The sequence below is a fragment of the Anolis carolinensis genome, unplaced genomic scaffold (assembly GCF_035594765.1).
Source record: "Anolis carolinensis isolate JA03-04 unplaced genomic scaffold, rAnoCar3.1.pri scaffold_20, whole genome shotgun sequence".
NCBI lineage: Eukaryota > Metazoa > Chordata > Lepidosauria > Squamata > Dactyloidae > Anolis > Anolis carolinensis.
This window is the reverse complement of record NW_026943830.1, coordinates 600,806-619,873: the sequence shown is the minus strand read 5'-3', so window position 1 is coordinate 619,873 and position 19,068 is coordinate 600,806. Positions and strand designations below refer to the sequence as shown.

General features: G+C 42.4%; 1 protein-coding gene across 1 annotated transcript in view; it reads right to left on the bottom strand.

The window, feature by feature from the left end:
- Positions 1-1,981: 1,981 nt before the first annotated feature.
- Positions 1,982-19,068, bottom strand: part of marchf9 (membrane associated ring-CH-type finger 9) — a 77,582-nt gene continuing 60,495 nt past the window's right edge. Inside the window, exons 3-4 of the mRNA XM_016991083.2 lie at positions 17,021-17,213; positions 1,982-2,925 (exon numbers count right to left, since the gene is read on the bottom strand). Coding sequence (XP_016846572.1) covers positions 2,597-2,925; positions 17,021-17,213 — 522 coding nt within the window. The 3' untranslated portion in view covers positions 1,982-2,596. The remainder of the gene's footprint in view (positions 2,926-17,020; positions 17,214-19,068) is intronic.

Sequence of the window (19,068 nt, the reverse complement as noted above, 5' to 3'; positions counted from 1 at the left end):
CTACAAACATAAAGGTCTTGACAAGAACTGCACTGTCATACAAGATGTTATCCAGCATGCTGTACCAGATAGGCTGCCCTTTTTCTCAAATATGGAAATAAAGTCTTCAAGGGAGGGGAGAGGCAAAGCTATTGGGATGATGTGCTTTGAAGGAAGTTTGATCATTGTGGCCATTTTTCCTTACGCTCTCATACAGAACAGAAGGAAAAAGATGGTAATTAAATGCCTGTGGTTATTAAGCCTAGGATCCCACATGCTGTTCCTGAAATGCTGAATTTAAAGAGATTTCCTTCCAAGTTGACAAAGTATCACAATCAGGCTATCAATGTACTGTATCTTAAAATTACTAAACTAGAGTAAAATTTTGTATAGATAAGCTTTTACAGTTCTGTCTTGTAGATGTTAAAACTTAAGTAAATATCACTGAATTTTAAAAGGTTTACTCGCAGGTAAAGGGGCCAACTCGTGCAGCCTTATTTTTTTCTCCAAAAAAAAAGTATTTTCATTTAAGACAGTGGTTCACAACCTTTTTTTGATGAAGGCCCATTTGATCAGGGTCCACTTTGACCAGGGACCATTCCCCAACATTAGTACCAAAAGGGTTACAAATCAATTTTTGGTCAACTTTAGATCTAGTTTGGTTATTTGGTGTGCTGATTCAGAAAATTGCATTGGATAAACCACATCAGCTCTAGTTTCTTACACAGAACATATGCCATCCAGTAGTCACCACCTGCTCACCCACAGAAAACCATATTTAATAATCTAGAGCTAATGTGGTAGTAGTAATATTTCATAGGTAGTCAGCCCCTCCCCTCCCAACATCCCCATTGCCTCGGCACTATAAGAGGGTTTTGCAAGACCAGTCGCTCTCGTTGCCACGTGGTTTCAAGGCAATGGTGTAGTAATGGTGAGGCCTCGGATCATATTTTCGTTCTTGTGGACCACTGGTGGTCCATGGACCACAGGCTGGGAACCACTGATTTAAGATAAGAGTTCTTAATGCTACAGAAATTCTCCCAATGAGAATTTTAAAAGCAGGGGTAGGCAAAATAGATCTCAGCCCCAAGAAAGGAAGGGGAAGAGGAAAAGGAAAAAGAAAACGAGAAGATGAGTGGGAATGTCTCTGTTTTCTGTTTTGCTCCATCATGTTCAAGATCTACATCTTGTGAAAGGTGTAAACTAGCATGTCACAGAGGTTTGAGTGTTGGACTCAGGCCCCATTTTACACTGCCACATTATACTGTTTGAAAGTGCATTATATGGCAGGATAGATGGGGCCTGAGACTCTGAGATACCAGAGTGTGAATCCTTACTGAGCCATAGAAACCCACTGGATAACTTGGGCAAGTCACACTCTTTTAGCCTTAGAGGAACAAAATGGCAATGGCAAGCCTCCTCTGATTAATACATTTTGCCAATAAAAAACTAGATAAGGTCATAATAAATTCTTAAAATAAAAGTTATGGGCCTCCAAATTCCATAAGAGTGTTCTTAGCCTTCAAAAAGTTACTCAACTCTAAATATACCATTGATACCTGACTATAAGAACTTCTAATTGATTGGAATTGCTTTTTTTAAGGGAAACTTGACAATGCAGCATTTTTTCATGTCAGGAGTGACTTGAAAAACTGCAAATCACTTCTGGTGTGAGAGAATTGGCCGTCTGCAAGGATGTTACCCAGAGGATGCCCAGATGTTTTACCATCCTGTGGGAGGCTTCTCTCATGTCCCCGCATGGGAAGCTGCTCCCCAGATTCGAACTGCCAACCTTTCTGTCGACACAAGGGTTTAACCCACTGTGCTACCAGGGGCTCCAACGCCATTCTAAAAATGAAATTTCAACAATGCAGTTGAAAGACAACTATTTGTAGTATATAAATGATTATTTATCCTTTCTCTAAAGAGAGGAAAGAACTAGGAAGGGTGAGAAGAAAACTAATTTTCATGCATGAAATTAAAGACGAAGTGTACAGGTATCTTATTGCGAAATGCCATTTTGCTTTAAGAAACATGTTTATTGCACCATATTTTTTTTGGATGGGTAAAAGTTCAAAACCTCTCTGGTTGGTGTCTCCTGGGCAGAGAGAAACCAATGGGATGGGTGGAAAGGCATGGGTCATCTGGCAGGATTTCCATCAAAAGATGAGGTAAAAATGTTTTCAAATTTCTGGGCCAGTTGGCACCACAACACATCCAGAAAAACCCCTAAGAAAGGGCTTTAAAAAAACCCAAATAAATAAAACCCCGTTACACTTCCAAGGAATCTAGTCATAACAAGGCGAGCTGGGAGGAGGGGTCTCTCTCCTTTCACCACAAGCCTGGATGGAGAGGGGAAAAATAATTCACATTGATGGGAGGGAAGGAAGGTGCAACCCAGTTGAGGCACTCCCCACGCACAATGAGGAAGAGGCGGGCAGCGGGGTCCGCGGCAACACCACCGATCCAGGGGCCTCCTGCGTCGGACAGTATACAGCGTGCGGCCAACCCCGTAGGGGCTCAAAACGGAGTCTAGGCAGAAGGGAAGAAATGGGCTTCTTCCTTCCCTGGGCACCGCGGGGCCTCTCCCACTTGGCAAAGGCCCCGTAGGCTGTTATTATACAGTCGTCACCCTCATGACAACCTCGCGACTGGAGCCGGAGCCCCCGCGATGTTCGTTTGGCCGCAGGTGGCTGAGAATGTGCAGAATCGTGTAGCCACAGTGATGGTTCAAAATAGTCCTAACCCGCTGGCCCCGCTGGGAGGTCCGCTCACTCCCTGAGGAAGGGTTCGTCCGTGAATTCCGCCCGCCGGGCTTTGTGCTCCCACCAAGGGGCTCCCCCAGGTCCTTGGCCTTGTCGTAATTCAGCACCTTCCACTGCTGGTTTACCGCCTGCCAGCGCTTGAATATTCGATACACCGAGGAGCCCTCGTGGATAATCAGACCTGAGGAGGGAAAGAAAAAGAGATAAAGTTGTTGCCAGGGGACAAGCAACATCGTGGATGACTGGAGGAAAGCACTTGAATGTTTGAAATGTGAATGTTGGACCACAGCACGTGGCTGTTTTAGTTCTTTTGAACTAACAAGGAATTCAGACAAAGCTATGAGAACTGTGGGAATGAAATTTATCAGTAAGGCTTTAGTTTCATTCAACATCTCATTTTCATTCAACATCTCAAAACACCGACTTGGTCACTCTTCAGTTCCCAAATATTCAATAAGTCACCAAGAATGCATCCACACTGCGGTCCAACCCCCTACCAAGAAGAAGCAGGAAAATCGCATTCAAAGCACCCCCGACAGATGGTCATCTAGCTTCTGCTTAAAAGCCTCCACACTTTGGGGCAGAGAGAAAGAAAGAGCCTCCACCACACTCCGGGACAGAGAGAGAGTTCCACTGCCGAACAGCTCTCACAGTTAGGAAGTTCTTCCTAAGGTTCAGGTGGAATCTCCTTTCCTGTAGTTTGAAACCACTGTTCTGCGTCCTAGTCTCCAGGGCAGCAGAAAGCAAGCTTGCTCCCTCCTCCCTATGACTTCCCCTCACATATTTATACATGGCCTTCATCATCATGTCTCCTCTTAGCCTTCTCTTCTGCAGGCTAAACATGCCCAGCTCTTTAAGCCACTCCTCATAGGGCTTGTTCTCCAGACCCTTGGTCATTTTAGTCACCCTCCTCTGGATGCCTTCCAGCTTGTCAACATCTCTTTTCAATTGTGGTGCTGGGAATTGGACACAGTATTCCAAGTGTGGTCTGACCAAGGCAGAATAGAGGGGAGCATGACTTCCCTGGATCTAGACACTATGCTCCTACTTATGCAGGCCAAAATCTCATTGGCTTTTTAAGCTGCAGCATCACATGTTTAACTTGTTGTCCACGAGGACTCCAAGATCTTTTTCACACGTACTGCTGTCGAGCCAGGCGTCCCTCGTTCTGTATGTTTGCATTTCATTTCTTCTCTCTAAGTGGAGTATCTTGCATTTGTTGAATTTCATTTTGCTAGTTTCGGCCCATCTCTCTAAAGTGTTAATATCATTTTGAATTCTGCTCCTGTCTTCTGGAGTATTGGCCTTCCCTCCCAATTTGGTGTCGTCTGCAAACTTGATGGTCATGCCTTCTAACCCTTCATCTAAGCCATTAATAAAGATGTTGAACAGAACCGGGCCCAGGACAGAACCCTGCTTATGGCACTCCACTCGTCACTTCTTTCCAGGATGAAGAGGAAGCATTGGGGAAGCATTATAGCGGTTTAATGCCATTTTTGCTACCACAGAGCAGTGCTATGGAATGATGGTAATTGGAGTTTAACAAGGTATTTGCGTTCTCTACCAAAAGGGTGCTCAAACTACAAATTCCATGGTTGCATAGAACTGAGCCATGACAGGTAAAGTGATATCAAACTGCATTAATTCTACAGTGTAGATGCACCCAAAGGTGTGTGCTTCCCTCTTTGCAACTCTGTAAAAATAAAGGCCTTCATCTCTGGCACATCAAATTAAAACACATTGATCTTCAATTTGTTGGCCATCTCTTAGCTGCTGTAATCTTCTCTCCCTTGTCTTCTATCGTCTTAACTCTATCCGATACTGTGGCTCCAAGACCATAATTTTCCTCAAGGCCTTGATAACAAGATAAATCTTTTGAACCCCTTCACCAGTCTGGGGGGTAATGTTCACCCCCACTGAATTTTCAGTTGAAAACTGGTTGAAAATACATATAGTAGAGTCTCACTTATCCAACGTTCTGGATTATCCAACACATTTTTGTAGTCAATGTTTTCAATGCATTGTGATATTTTGGTGCTAAATTTGTAAATACAGTAATTACTACATAGCATTAATGTGTAATGAACTAGTTTTTCTGTCAAATTTGTTGTATAACATCATGTTTTGGTGCTTAATTTGTAAAATCATAACCTATTTTGAAGTTTAATAGGCTTTTTCTTATTCTCTCCTTATTATCCAACATATTCGCTTATCCAATGTTCTGCCGGCCCGTTTATGTTGGATAAGTGAGACTCTACTGTATATATATTGGTTCTTTTTGTTTTGTTTTGGGGTTTGGGTGAGGGTAGGGCATGTTCAAACTACCACATTGAAAAACATTTTTGGTTCATTTTCATGTGATCCTTTTATCCTGTCTTTTGTAAATGGTGGGCACAAATAAGTGGCTGAAGACTACTTTCTTACCTCTTATCTGATTTCTAGTCTCATTCAAAAGCCTGTATCTTCTCTTCTATAGTGTCCCTTCCCTTCTCTCTGTTGCTTCTGGGAGCTTGAGCCATATGTTACTCTTTTGGACTACCTTTCTCAGAATCCCACCACCACCTTTAGGGTCTAAAGCCATGATCTGACACATGCCTGTCCTTCATCTTTGTTGTACTGCTTCCCAGAGCACCTGTGTGATGCTATTCTCCTGCCTACCTTCAAATCCTTCCCAAAATCTTTATGGGCATAATCTTTTAGTTCCAATGCAATAGTCTTAACCTGTAAACAAGTCCAAGACCATGTAATGGAAATCATGGCATATATTTTCCTTTGAACTTCAGCCTGTAAGCTCCTTAGGGGAAATGATCCATCCTCTTGCATGTCTGAAACTGCCATGAACACTGTTGTACAATACAACTAAATGTAAGAATGAACAAATAAATTAGACAGGGTGAAAGGCTGATCGACTGTGTGCATCTGGGATGCCCGTCCTTCCATTTCCACCTCCAGCTGGAATTTATCACTCTGACACAAAGCACCCACAACACCAGAGTCATTTATCTTCTGCAAGTGTGTGTATTCATGCTATTTCCACACAGAGCCAGCATGTTGCATTTGGATATGGCAATCCAATCTGATGCTCAGCCATAAAGCTTATTCACAAGGTCGCCCTGTGCAAGTCACTACCAGTCCACCTAACCTATTTTTCAGACCTCTTACAATGAAAAAACAATATGAATACTCTGCAACACATACTGAGTAATTGTAATAGGAGCGGAATTAAAAATAATCAATAAATCCATTACTTGCTAGATAAAAGTAAAGGTTTTCCCCTGACATTAAGTCTAATCATATCTGACTCTGGGAGTTGGTGTTCATCTCAATTTCTAAGCTGAAGAACCAGCGTTGCCCATAGACACTGCCAAGGTCACGTGGCCAGCATCACTACAAGGAGCGCCATTACCTTCCCGCCGAAGCAGTACTTATTGATCTACTCACATTACATGTTTTGGAACTGCTAGGTTGGCAGAAGCTGGAGCTAACAGTAGGAGTTCACCCTGCTCCCTGGATTCGAACCACTGATCTTTCAGTCAGCAAGTTCAGCAGCTCAGCGGTTTAACCCGCTGCGCCATCGGGGGCTCCAATGATACAGTAATCCTTCCAAATTCCCTCCAATGATATAGCCACCGCTCCACATTCACTAGGTTTGGGGTGCAGGACCCACATAAAAGTAGAAAAAACATGAATAATAAAACACTATTTTTTAAGGTGAGAAAACACCTCTTCAGGAATTTTTTTAGGTCCCTCCAGGACAACTCCATGGTCAACTTCCAACATAATTGTTCTGTAGGATTTATCAATGCATGGAGAAATGCTCTCTATAGCAGTGGTTCCCAACCTTTTTTTGACCAGGGACCACTCTCCAACATTAGTAACAAAAGGGTTACAAATCAGTTTTTGGTCAACTTTAGATTTGGTTTGGTTATTTGGGGTGCTGATTCAGAAAATTGCACTGGATAGACCACATCAGCTCTAGTTTCTGATACAACATATGCCATCCAGTAGCCGCCATCTGTTCGCCCACAATAATCTAGAGCTGATGTGGTCTATCCAAAGCAATTTTCTGAATCAGCACTCGGCCATGGAAACCCACTGAATGACACTGACTGAGCCACACACTCTCAGTAAAGAAAGCCAATGATAAGTCCACCTTTGAGGCACCATACATTGGAAACTACCTAATGGTGCACAACAAAGCAAAAGCACGAAACCACAAAATACACCATAGACTAAAAAATGTGAACTAATCAATAGCTGCCAGTTTGAACAATAGGCAGATAACCTTTTATAAGAGGGTATCTATTCATGTGATGGTCTGCATAGATTATGTCTGTTATGGATTTTTAAAAAACCGTGGGTGTGTTTTGCAAAACTAATAACAGAAAACCTACTTAAAAAAGGACTTCTACATCCAGACCTCTTTGCATGCTAGAACTCTGCATGCACCAATGAGTTATAAATATCATCTTCCACCTGGTCACCACCCAAATGACAATCAATTGAGCTCCCGCCATCCCCTACCACGGGTCATTACCATGCGACACGTGTCCCCCCTGAATCAATAGGAAATGGAAAAGTCATTCATTCATTTCCCAATGACAGCACATGGCCCTCTTCCCATAAGAGCCTGGCTGTTATCATTCCGTCTCGCCAGAGCTCGTTTGTCAGTGCCACAAAGGCACTTCGCTCTCTTTAGTGAATGTCATCAGCCTCTAATATTTTTTTTGTTGGTTAAAATAATGTTTCCAGTCCAATTGAGAGTGTATAGCTAAGAGGTAAAATTTCTACCCAACTTCTCAACAGCCCTCAAGCAAAGACTGCCACCGGATGAACCAAGCCCTAAATATGCCATCCACCCCATCAACCATGTATGACGCCACGGTCACAAACATGTGACATGAAAGATGCCAGCAGTCCTCTTACTAGGACACACTATAAGGGAAAAGAACAAGATCACCTGCCCACTGAACAGATTGGTGGGTTCACCGGTTAGTTAGCTTTTGTAATCTGAGGTAGGGACTCAGACAGTTTTGTGCTTTTAAAAAACTGGTTTTGGATTTTTGTTGCATTTTTGCATGTTTTAATTATTACAGTGCTTGGGGAGACTTTGCTCATGGAGCATTAAAAAGACAACAGGCAGAATGAAATACACCTATGAAATGATGACAAAACACAGGTGTAGAGTTTGGAATATTATTGTAAAAAACCAATTTGTTATTCATTGTTTATTTATACATTTGAAGTTGTTTATTTGAAGAGCAATATGTTATTCACTAGTGTATTACTGCAAGGCAGCTGTTCCATTATATGCCTTTTAAAGTAGTGTGTTACAGGTATGGAGGCTGCTTCTAATGCCTTCCTTCCAAGCTCCAGATAGCTGCCCAGGGACTTTTGTTCCTAGAAGCTAAGAGTCCTTTGCAGTTGTGTTTTGCATCCAAAGGCATACATCTGCATGCCCTTTGGGAGAGCCACTGCCAGCAACCCTCTCTAGTCAAGGATCACCCTCTCTGGGTGGTAGTGAACTCTAGTTCCCAGTTAAACAGCCTAGCCAAGGGGCCAACATTGGATTTTATAGTTTTTTGACCTGGGGCAGATTTGCCAGCCCTGATCTATTCAAGTAGATCAGTGGTTCCCAACTTTTTTTTTTAACCAGGGACCACTTTGACCAGGGACCACTCTCCAACATCAGTATCAAAAGGGTTACGAACCAATTTTTGGTCAACTTTAGATTCGGTTTGGTTGTTTTGGGTGCTGATTCAGAAAATTGCATTGGATAGACCATATCAGCTCTAGTTTCTGATACAGGACATATACCGTTCAGTAGTCATCATCTGCTTGCCCACAGAAAATCATATTTAATAATCTAGAGCTGATGTGGTCAATCCAATGCAATTTTCTGAATCAGCACCCCAAATAACCCTAGGAACAGTAGTCAACTTTTTGTGGGTAGTCAGCCTTTCCCCTCCTGACATCCTCGTTATCTCGGCACTATAAGAGAGTTTCGCGAGACTAGATGCTCTTGTTGCAATGGTGTCGTAACGGTGAGGCTGAGGACCATATTTTAGTTCTTAGGGACCACTGGTGGTCCATGGACCACAGGTTGGGAACCACTGAAGTGGATGGACCTGTCCTCAGTTTTCTTCTAGAACTGGCTTGTCCAGCCTGTAGCCCATAGGCCACATGGGTGGCAGTGCTATGAATACGACCCAACACAAAATTGTAAACTTACTTAAAATATTGCAATTCTTTTTTGTTCTGGTTCACTCGATTGCACAATTCTTGATTGCGAGTTTCATAGAAACAACAGAATGGAATATGTTACATCTACAAATAGCAACATATTATCCATAATTTGCATTTTATAGTGTTCCCTCTTCGGTCTGCAAGTTCATCAGCTCAGCGCTTTAACACACTGCGCCACCACCAGGGGCCCTAATCTTCAGTATAGCCCTAAATATATGTACTCAGAAGTAGTCTCTCTGAGCTTGCTTGGGCTAACTTACTAGTTACTAAATCTGATTAGGACTGTACCAATAGCAGATGGAGCAAATCAATATTCAAGGCAGCCATACTAGCTCTTTCATAGAAAAGGTGACCTAGCTTTTTATGGCTCATTAGTGTCCCAATGGGATAGAACAATAAATAAATACAAAAATTGGCCTGGAGCATTGCAATGGAGTAACACCTAGCCATCTCCTCTTGCTATATTTGGTTCAAAGGCCAACATGAGAGCTCAGGTGGACACGCACATAGGCATTCATGTACTTGAAAAATAAGAGATTTAATAGACTTTAAAACAGTTTTCAAAATTGCTCCAGGCCTTCAGGGAAATGTAGCATAGCTACCTTGTAAATTTAGGTGAATATCTGCCCTACTTTCATAGTCACAACAAAACACAACCATGGCTATTTTACCAGCACTGGCCATGCTTCTGATCCAAGCTAATTAAAAAAATCAGAACCATACAATTGCCCAGCTAGAATTACCCCAGACATGTTGTTTAGGGATTCTAGGGGTTGTAGTTCCCCCAAAAAGTGACAGCTCTGATTCTGATAATTAACAGGATTTGGTGATGACCCAGAGAAAGAAAGTGTGGCATTGAAGGGGGATTAGCCAAATATAATCTTACTGATGCTCACTAGTTGTCAAGCCTATTCCACACCTTTCAGGTTCAGTTTCCTCCCCTAGGATGAGTATGCCATAGGGGAAGGGGCCTAAATAGCAATATCTCATGCTTCACCTGTATCCCCCTTCCCCATGAAATTTTAGGGTCCTTCTACACATTCATATAACCCAGAACATCAAGGCAGAAAATCCCACAATATCTGCTTTGAACTGGGTTACTTGTGTCTACACTGCCATATATTCATTTCCAAGCAGATAATGTGAGATTTTATTCAGCTGTGTGAAAGGAGCCTAAGGGCCCTTCCACACAGCCATATAATCCAGAATATCAAGGCAGAAAATCCCACAATATCTTATTTGAACTGAGTGATCTGAGTCCATACTGCCATATATTCCAATTCAAAGCAGGTAATGTGGGATTTTATTTAGCTGTGTGGAAGGGGCTTTAGACTACAATTCCCAGTACTCTTGACCCTAACCTGGGATTATTCAGGTTATAATAAAAGCATCATGGTCCTTTCCACACAGTTGAATAAAATCCCACATCATCTGCTTTGAACTGGAATATATGGCAGTGTGGACTCAGATTGCCCAGTTCAAAGATTATATTGTGGGACTTTATGCCTTGATATTCTGGGTTATATGGCTGTGTGGAAGGGCTCCTTGAAGACCCCATTTTGGGGAAAGTTGGGTAGAACCTTAGCTCTGAACTAGCAAGCTTCTCCTCGCTTTCTTCAGCCAGTTCCAGCTTTTTCAAGGCACAGGCTCAACTCTATGAAAATTGACAAAATTGCTTTTGGCCAGAAACTGGTCTTTCCATACAACCATATAACCCAGAATATCAAGGCAGATAATCCACAATATCTGCTTTGAATTGAATTATCTAAATCCACACTGCCATGTAATCCAGTTCAATGTGGATTTTATACAGCTGTGTGGAAGGGGCCAGCTAAGCAGGAGCTTCAAAGTGTTACAGCAACAAAGTCAAAAGGAGCAAAACACCAGCTTCTGCTATAAATACTTGGCATCGGTCTTCCCCTTCTGCTCAAGAGCAAAGTGTCTTTTGCCAGCCAGGGCCCTTCCACACAGCCATAAAACCTAGAATATCAAGGCAGAAAATCCCACAATATCTGTTTTGGAACTGGGTTATCTGAGTCCACACTGCCATATATTCTAGTTCAAAGCAGATAATGTGGAATTTTATTCAGCTGTGTGGAAGGAGCCCCAGTCCCCCAATTCCCATTTATCTTCTTCATCTTTAATGGAAGGAAGCTATGGGAGAAAACAAAAACCAGAACGAGTGTAAAAGTAGTATATGTATAAATGTCTTCATCCGAGAAGGAAGACAGGCTCAAATGGTCAGAGACTGTAGCAGGACACAATAACGTGACTGCGGGCACAAAAGCAGTGGATGGCCTAAGAACATCTTAGGCTGAAAGATTGCTGAAGCTAAGAGAGAGACAGCTGACCTGTGCTTTGGATGAGGGTGCTGCAAGAGAGCAGTGCTACAAGAGAGCAGATGGTCAATTGTTTCCCATTGTTTCACAGTTTAAATGGTTATATTTTTAAATTGATTTTTACTGTGTGCTGCCCCCAAGAGCTTTGGATACAGGACCTTCCAAAAAGTAGAAAAACAAATAAAAGATGTTTTTCTTTATATTTTAGTAAACAATTTCTCTTGGAATCTCAAAGTCCTTCAATGTGATTTTATGGCTAACTTATAGCAGACATTACCCACAGAGTAACATTATGAGGACCTAGAGATCCATAGAGAAACCATATTAATGAAAATGGCTAATAACACTATGTAACACATTTTTTGTTCCTGGGTTATAAATGTCATTTTCTAATTAGTTCTATCATAAAAACACGGAAAAGAAGTATTAAACTGCAAAAATCTTGTTTTTGCAGGACATCCTGCAGGACGTTTTGCTATAGTTTTTCGATGAATATCTCATAGTCTCTACCAATTCAACATAGTTTGTGGCAGCCACAAAAATGAAGTTTCTGGAGTATAAGAACTGCTTTCAAAGTAAGTACCACACAATTTAACAGGAAATAAGATTTTCAAACCAGGAACATATTTTTGTTCAAATTTTGTTACATAGCTATTCTAATTTGCATAAGTTACACTTGCAAGTATGGAGGGTTAACTGTATCATTTCTTGATTCCAGTCTCCAAAACCTAGCTTAAGTGCAAGTGGCAACACTGAGCAACCAAGAACTGTATTGCTGGTGACCAGAGTAAAGCAGATTGACTTCTCCAGCCTCTTCCTTGCCAATCATGTATGGTGTGATAAAGAGTTGCAACAGGGACCCTGTTTCTGATTGTTGTGCTGCAAATTTCTGGCAGGAGAATACTAGAAACAACTTCCTGCAGTGTCCCAATAGCTAGCAGAACAGGCCTCCCTCACTTGATAAGACTGCTGGCTGTGAAGGAGCATCTGCAACTATGGTATTAGTGCCATGATCATAAACATGGGATCCCAAACAATTACACATTTGTATCTGCTCGACAGGATGCAAGCCAATAATAATAATAATAATAATAATAATAATAATAATAATAATAATAACCCCAAATAGAATAATAGTACTACTAATCCTATGTTGTTGTTGTTTACAGGTAGCATAGTATAGTAGGTTGAGTGTTGGATTAGGGCTCAGGGAGACCAGGGTTCAGATTTTTACTTAGCCATGAAAACCCATTAGATGAGCTTGGACAACTCATGATCTCAGCTTTGGAGTAAGCCCCTCTAATAAACCTTGTCAGAAAAATCCCATTACAGGGTTGCCACTTGAAGACCCAAATCAATATTATTATCACAGTAATAATAAGTAAAGGTAAAGGTTTTCCCCTGACATTAAGTTTAGTCATGTCTGACTCTGGGGGTTGGTGCTTATCTCCATTTTTAAGCCCAAGAGCCGGCGTTGTCCGTAGACACCTCCAAGGTCATGTGGCCAGCATGACTGCATGGAGCGCTGGTTACCTTCCCGCCAGAGCAGTACCTATTGATCTACTCACATTTGCATGTTTTCAAACTGCTATGTTGGCAGAAGGGGCCTAAACCCACTCCCTGGATTCGAACCGCCGACCTTTCGGTCAGCAAGTTCAGCAGCTCAGCGGTTTAACCCGCTGCGCCACTGAGGGCTCCACAGTAATAATATTGATATCATTAATAGGTTGTAATGATATCTATGATATCTTTACAATAATAATGATATAATAGAATATATTGAATATTTTGCTAACAAAGAAACAAACAAGTCCTAAGATGTTCACCACCAAATTAAAACTTTAAAATTCTAGTGTCAATTCAACAATCAAACAGAGGCATCAGATCAATGAGGTTTACCTCTAGGTTGACAACTAAATCAATGAGTTTCCTCTCATTGCAAGTAATCAATAGGACTGCATCCTTGGCTTCCAGCCTCCCATTGCTGAGTAGCCCTAGAAAGGCCATCATTACAGTGGGGCAGGGTGAGTTCACAGCGGCCAGGGTTTCTTGAAGTTGTTCAGGAGTTTTTTGTTTTGTCCTCTGATGCTGCCGCTCACCACACTCAGCCAACTGCTGCATACTTTACTAGTTTAAAAGGACTGGAATTGAGGCATGTGAATCAGACAGGGATTTCAAAAGAGGTAACTGGCTTACTTATGCTTGAGATCATAATGGCTGCTTGGCATCTGGGAGGCAAACAGAAGTGAGGGGGAAGAGGGAACCAGAAGGTTGTGCGATGGATGGGAGTGGGAAGGGGCGGAGGCTGGGATGGTTTGTAAACTATACTACGACATGCCAGCCTAGCGGACAGATGGATGCTTCTTCCTCCAAGGATTGGCCATGTGTTCAGCTCCAAGAGTCATGTCAGAAACACTTCGCAAGCTAGAAACCTGTGACTAAGTTATATACATTATGGAATAATGTCGTGAATACAGCTTCTGTTACCACTTTCCTCATGGGTCCTGAACTCCCAATTTCTCATCCTTTGGTTTGGGTTGGTTTTGGTTTCATGAAATCATGCATCGTTTCCCTGCTATCCCAGAAATACAGGAGCAATAAATGATACAAGCTGAACTACATGATGGATTTGGGCTTTTATTTGCTTCTTAGCTTCAGGTACCTCAGTATTTGTGCCAACATTAGTTCCAAGATTTATTTCTGCCTTGTGAGGTCCAGAAAGATAAGAAAACAAAAACTGAGATTCTAAGGATTATGATGAGAGCCTCTGAATTCCTGAATGGTTTGTGTCTTTTAAGTCTGATCTGCCAGACTTAATTGATTCCTGATGTTATATTTACATATTTGCATTTGAGGACCCATTCCCTCAGTTAGGGAAGGGAAAGAACATATGTGTCCAGCTATTGAACTTCATCTCCTATTAATGACAGCCAGCATTGCCAATGGAAAGAGATGATGCAAGTTGTAATCCAACCTCTGGAGAATGACACTAGGTTTTTCTGTCATGTTAATGTAACCCCCCCCCCCCCCCCAGCTATAGACCTGACTGCATTGAATTCGATTATATGAGTCTACACGGCCATATTTTCCTGTTCAATGCAGTTAATCTGCATTCTGAGGCTGCATTATAGGGCAGTATAGATACAGCCTGAGCGAGACCTGTTTTATTTTTAACAGGTGTTTTTGTAGGAGACATCAATGCAAAACCTGCTGTGCTGAAGCCCAGCACAGAAGGTTAACCATCTGTTTTCCTTGTATCAATTTTGTTCCAAATGATAGTGTATCTGTAGAAAATCTTGCCAATCGAAAGGTTGACAGATTGAAACTCGGGTCGGGGTGAGCTCCTGGCGTTTACCCCATCTTCTGCTTAAACCACCAGCTGCAGTAAATCTTGTCAATCAAAAGGTTGGCAGTTCGAAGCCTGGGTCAGTGTGAGCTCCTGGCCTTTAGCCCAGCTTCTGCCTACCTAACAGTTTGAAAGCAAAATATAAGTAGATAAATAGGTACAGCTTAAAGCAGGGAGGTATTTTAAGGCAACCCATAACGAAAGCCCCAGGTGGCGCAGCAGATTAAAGCACTGAGCTGCTGAACTTGCTGACTGAAAGGTCACTGGTTCGAATCTGGGGAGCAGAGTGAGCTCTCGCTGTTAGTCCCAGCTTCTAACAACCTAGCAGTTCGAAAACATGCAAATGTGAGTAGATCAATAGGTACCATTTCGGTGGGAAGATAATGGCACTCCATGCAGTCATGCCAGCCACATGACTTAGGAGGTGTCTACGGACAATGCTGTCTCTTCGACTTAGAAATGAATACCAACCCCCAGAGTCAGACACGATTACACTTAATATCAGAAGAAAACCTTTAAACCTAAGGAAATGCCAGAAAAATGCCGGCAATTTGATCAAGGAGGAAAGTTTACAAATAAAGCTCTTTGGCAGGGGGATGGAGTGACAGCAGCCCCACCCAACCACCCCTCCCCCGTGGCCGGAACTGAGCACAAGCTTCCAAGATGCTGAAGATGTGAAAAGGCCTATTTACACCTCTGTCTATATACAACTGTCTGTCTTGTCAATATATAAATGGCACTGAATGCTTCCTGTATATATGTGTTCTGTGATCCGCCTTGAGTCCCCTTCGGGGTGATAAGGGCAGAATATAAATATTGTAAAATAAATAAATAAATAGAAGACAACCTCAACAGCTGGTTCAGGCTGGGGGGAAACTTATTTCCAAAACTCACATTGAATCTGGTGCATGTCAAGCCTTTTGAATATTGCTTCTTGTGAGCCTAATACAGACTGGGGCTGAAAACATGGCATACATTCTCTCATCACCCTTGTATTTAAATGAAATAATGGGATGGACACATTCCTTCAAGGTTCAAGGAGGAGTGCCTGTAGTCCTCAGATACCCAGAAATTGCTCTGGGCTAAACCCAAATATGTCAGGCAAAGCATTGTGTAAATACTGACAAAGAGCTCCCATCTTGACTGAGAGATGATTCCTAACACCTGAGTATAGTTTTCATAGGCTGAGTATAATTTTCATTTCCTATCCAAATAGCTAACTTCTGTGCCCTGTATGAATTTCTGGATGGAAGCTTCCATAAGGAATCCATACATTTGTTGTCATTAGTTTTTTTTATTATGTCAGAAGCTACTAGAGAACATACTGCAAGTCACTTTTGGTGTGAGAGAATTGGCTGTCTACAAAGACATTGTCCAGGGATGCTCAGATGTGTTGCCATCCTGCTAGGAGGCTTCTGTCATGTCCCCACAAGCTAGAGCCGACAGACGGGAGCTCACCCCACATCGTGGATTCGAACTGGCAACCTTCAGGTCAGCAACCCAACCTTCAGGTCAACAGTCCAGCTGACACAAGGGTTTGACCCACTGTGCCACCGTGGCTCTTGCTCCTGTATGAATAACATAAATTATGCTGGTTTCTGTGATTTTTTAAAAAAAATCTGCATATTTTGTTTTCTAGGGAGGAGACAGGAACTATGTGAAGTAGTGGAGATGCCTAATGGAAAACTTGTTCACTTAGAAATTCTTGCCACCAAACTCCTAAGATTTAATCAAGCATTGTTATGACTTGCTGTCTCCACATCCATGTGGGCAAGGACATATATTTCTCGTATATTAAAAAAAGGGCTTAGAGACTCAGGAAGCTGAATTCTGAAAGCAATGCACAATTTGGTGCTTGCATCAAGCCCAGGGTTACAAATAATTCTGCAGCATCAAGACTACTGGTAGAGCTATTTTTAAAAAAATGCCCAGAGGGGGCAAAAAAGAAAGAGCGAGAGGAAAGGAGAGGTACCTAACAAATGGGAGCAAATTGTTACAATCTCAAGCAAAACCAGGACGCAATAAAACATGCCTAGAGAGAAGTGCTTTCTGACCTCAATGGAAACACATATACTACCGATCCTAATTTCAGCCGGTGTGTTAGCAAGCTTCCATGACTATTCCTCGGAGGCAGTGCTTGAGAATTGGGCTCCTCTAATGCCTAGAAATCTTCAGAAATCCACCATCACATTCCTCCGCATTGAGTTCCACAGAGGCATCACAAAGTGAGTGAAAAATTGCTTTTCCATTTCCCTGCCTCTGGCATCCTGCCGGCTCATGCTAACTGGGAGGAGAAGTAAGGCAGCTCCATTTTCTAAGCACTGAAAAGCGGGAGGTAAGCTCACCTATGCACACAATGTCCATAAAACCATACATCCCATAGCAGATCTGGAAAAGGAGGTCCTGCCGCTGCCACTTGGCCGAGGGGCTGAGGGACGACCAGATGAGCCACGAGATGCTGGCGATGAGGAACAGCGAACCCAAGATGATGGCTGCGATTTGCACCTTTTCAATCACTGTCAGGGAAATGGCCTGCCACTGCAGAGAGAAAAACATCACAATAGTGGTTAACGGTGGCTGGAGAAGATTTGGCTGCACTGGTGGAGGACCAATGGATTGGGGTTATAGTAGCTACAGTTTCATCTACCCACGTCTAGCAAACTATGCTCTTTCTAGGCATTTTCTGGGCCTTCTATGTGATTCTATTCTATGCTTCCACGCAAATTTGACCACAGAGTTGTGTTGGAGGACTTGGCAATGCCTAGGGAAGTGTCTTCTAAGCATAGGTTTTCCAATGCCAGTCCATAGCAGGGCTTCAGCTTTTCCACTCAGGACCCCTTTTGGTCAAATAAATTTTTACATGACCCCAGATATATAGATATATACAATAAGTATAAAAATCAAATATTTACTGATAACAAATCAGCATTTGTGGGGCTTGCTAAACAAGCTGATTTTCCTTTGAAGTACAGTTGAAGCATCTTCTACAGAGTTCACTATAAACACAGCACATTTGCTTAAATGTCTAAAACAGCCACTAGGAGACATTTAGAAAAAAAAATTCAGGATTCCAACACTGAGATAAGACCCCATTTGGGGTCAGGACCCATAGTTCAAGAAGCAGTGATCTATCGTATGTTTCTACCAGATGCCATTTTTGCATATTAATGAAAAGTACTGGGACATATTCCCCACAGACATGGAGTCATTCTGTATTTTATGAGGAGTGCAGAATCTCAGGGAATCAATGGACCAGAGATGCAGGATATACAACTTTGGTACTGTTTGGTTCTGTTTCGCCTTTGCACTGAACAACCTATAACCATTTTTTATCATGTCAGAAGCGACTTGAGAACATACTGCAAGTTGCTTCTGGTGTGAGAGAATTGGCCGTCTACAGAGACGTTGCCTAGGAGATGCCCAGATGTGTTACTGGGAGGCTTCTCTTATATCCTCGCAAGCTAGAGCTGACAGACAGAAGCTCACTCCATCTCGTGGATTCGAACTAGCAACCTTCAGGTCAGCAACCCAACCTTCAGGTCAGCAGTTCACAAGGGTTTACCCCACTGCGCCACCACAGCTCCTTATAACCAAAATAAGATTACTGGAATGCTACAGGAAGAATGCCCCAGGAACCAGGTTGCATAAAGTATGTTCTAAGTAGCCTCAAGTTCTCTATGAGTATCAAGAGCTCCTTAATAAAGAGATCAACCATGGCAGATGGATTGCAATGATCGCCAGAAGGAAGAATGCATTCTAGGCCAATGGCTCTCAGCCCTCCAAATGTTGGCCTTCCAGATGTTTTAAGACCTCCAGAATGTCTGAGCCTTGTCCATGCTGTCTCCGGCTTCAGAGGCCATTGCCACATAATCCAGATGATCAAAGCCAGAACTCCCCATTATCTGATTTGAACGGAGAGTCTACACAGTGAGTCTACACTGACATATAATCCAGTTCAAAGCAGATAATCTGGATTGTACATGGCAATGTAGAAGGGGCCTGAGAGTTGAAGCCTAAAATGTCTTGGGGGTGAAGAGCTGAGAGATGCTATTCCAGGTCAAACTTCCCAATAATGAAGACTTTGAAAAATCCTCAGCAAGGCTTGGTCTGTTGGAACGTCCACACCACAGAACAATTGTTCTCAATCTGGTGATCTCCAGGAATGCTGGATCACAGAAAGTTAGATCTTAAAGGAACTGTAAGAAGCATTTAATCCAGCTCCTTACCATGTAGGAATACACAACAAAAAAAAATCCTGAAAGATGCTCATCCAGTTTAAAACCTCCAATGAAGGTCTACCACCATCCAAAGTAATGTATTTCTACCACTGGCTATGCTGTCTGGGGATGATGAAGGCTGTAGTCCAACATACTCTGAAAATGCTCTGTGAAAA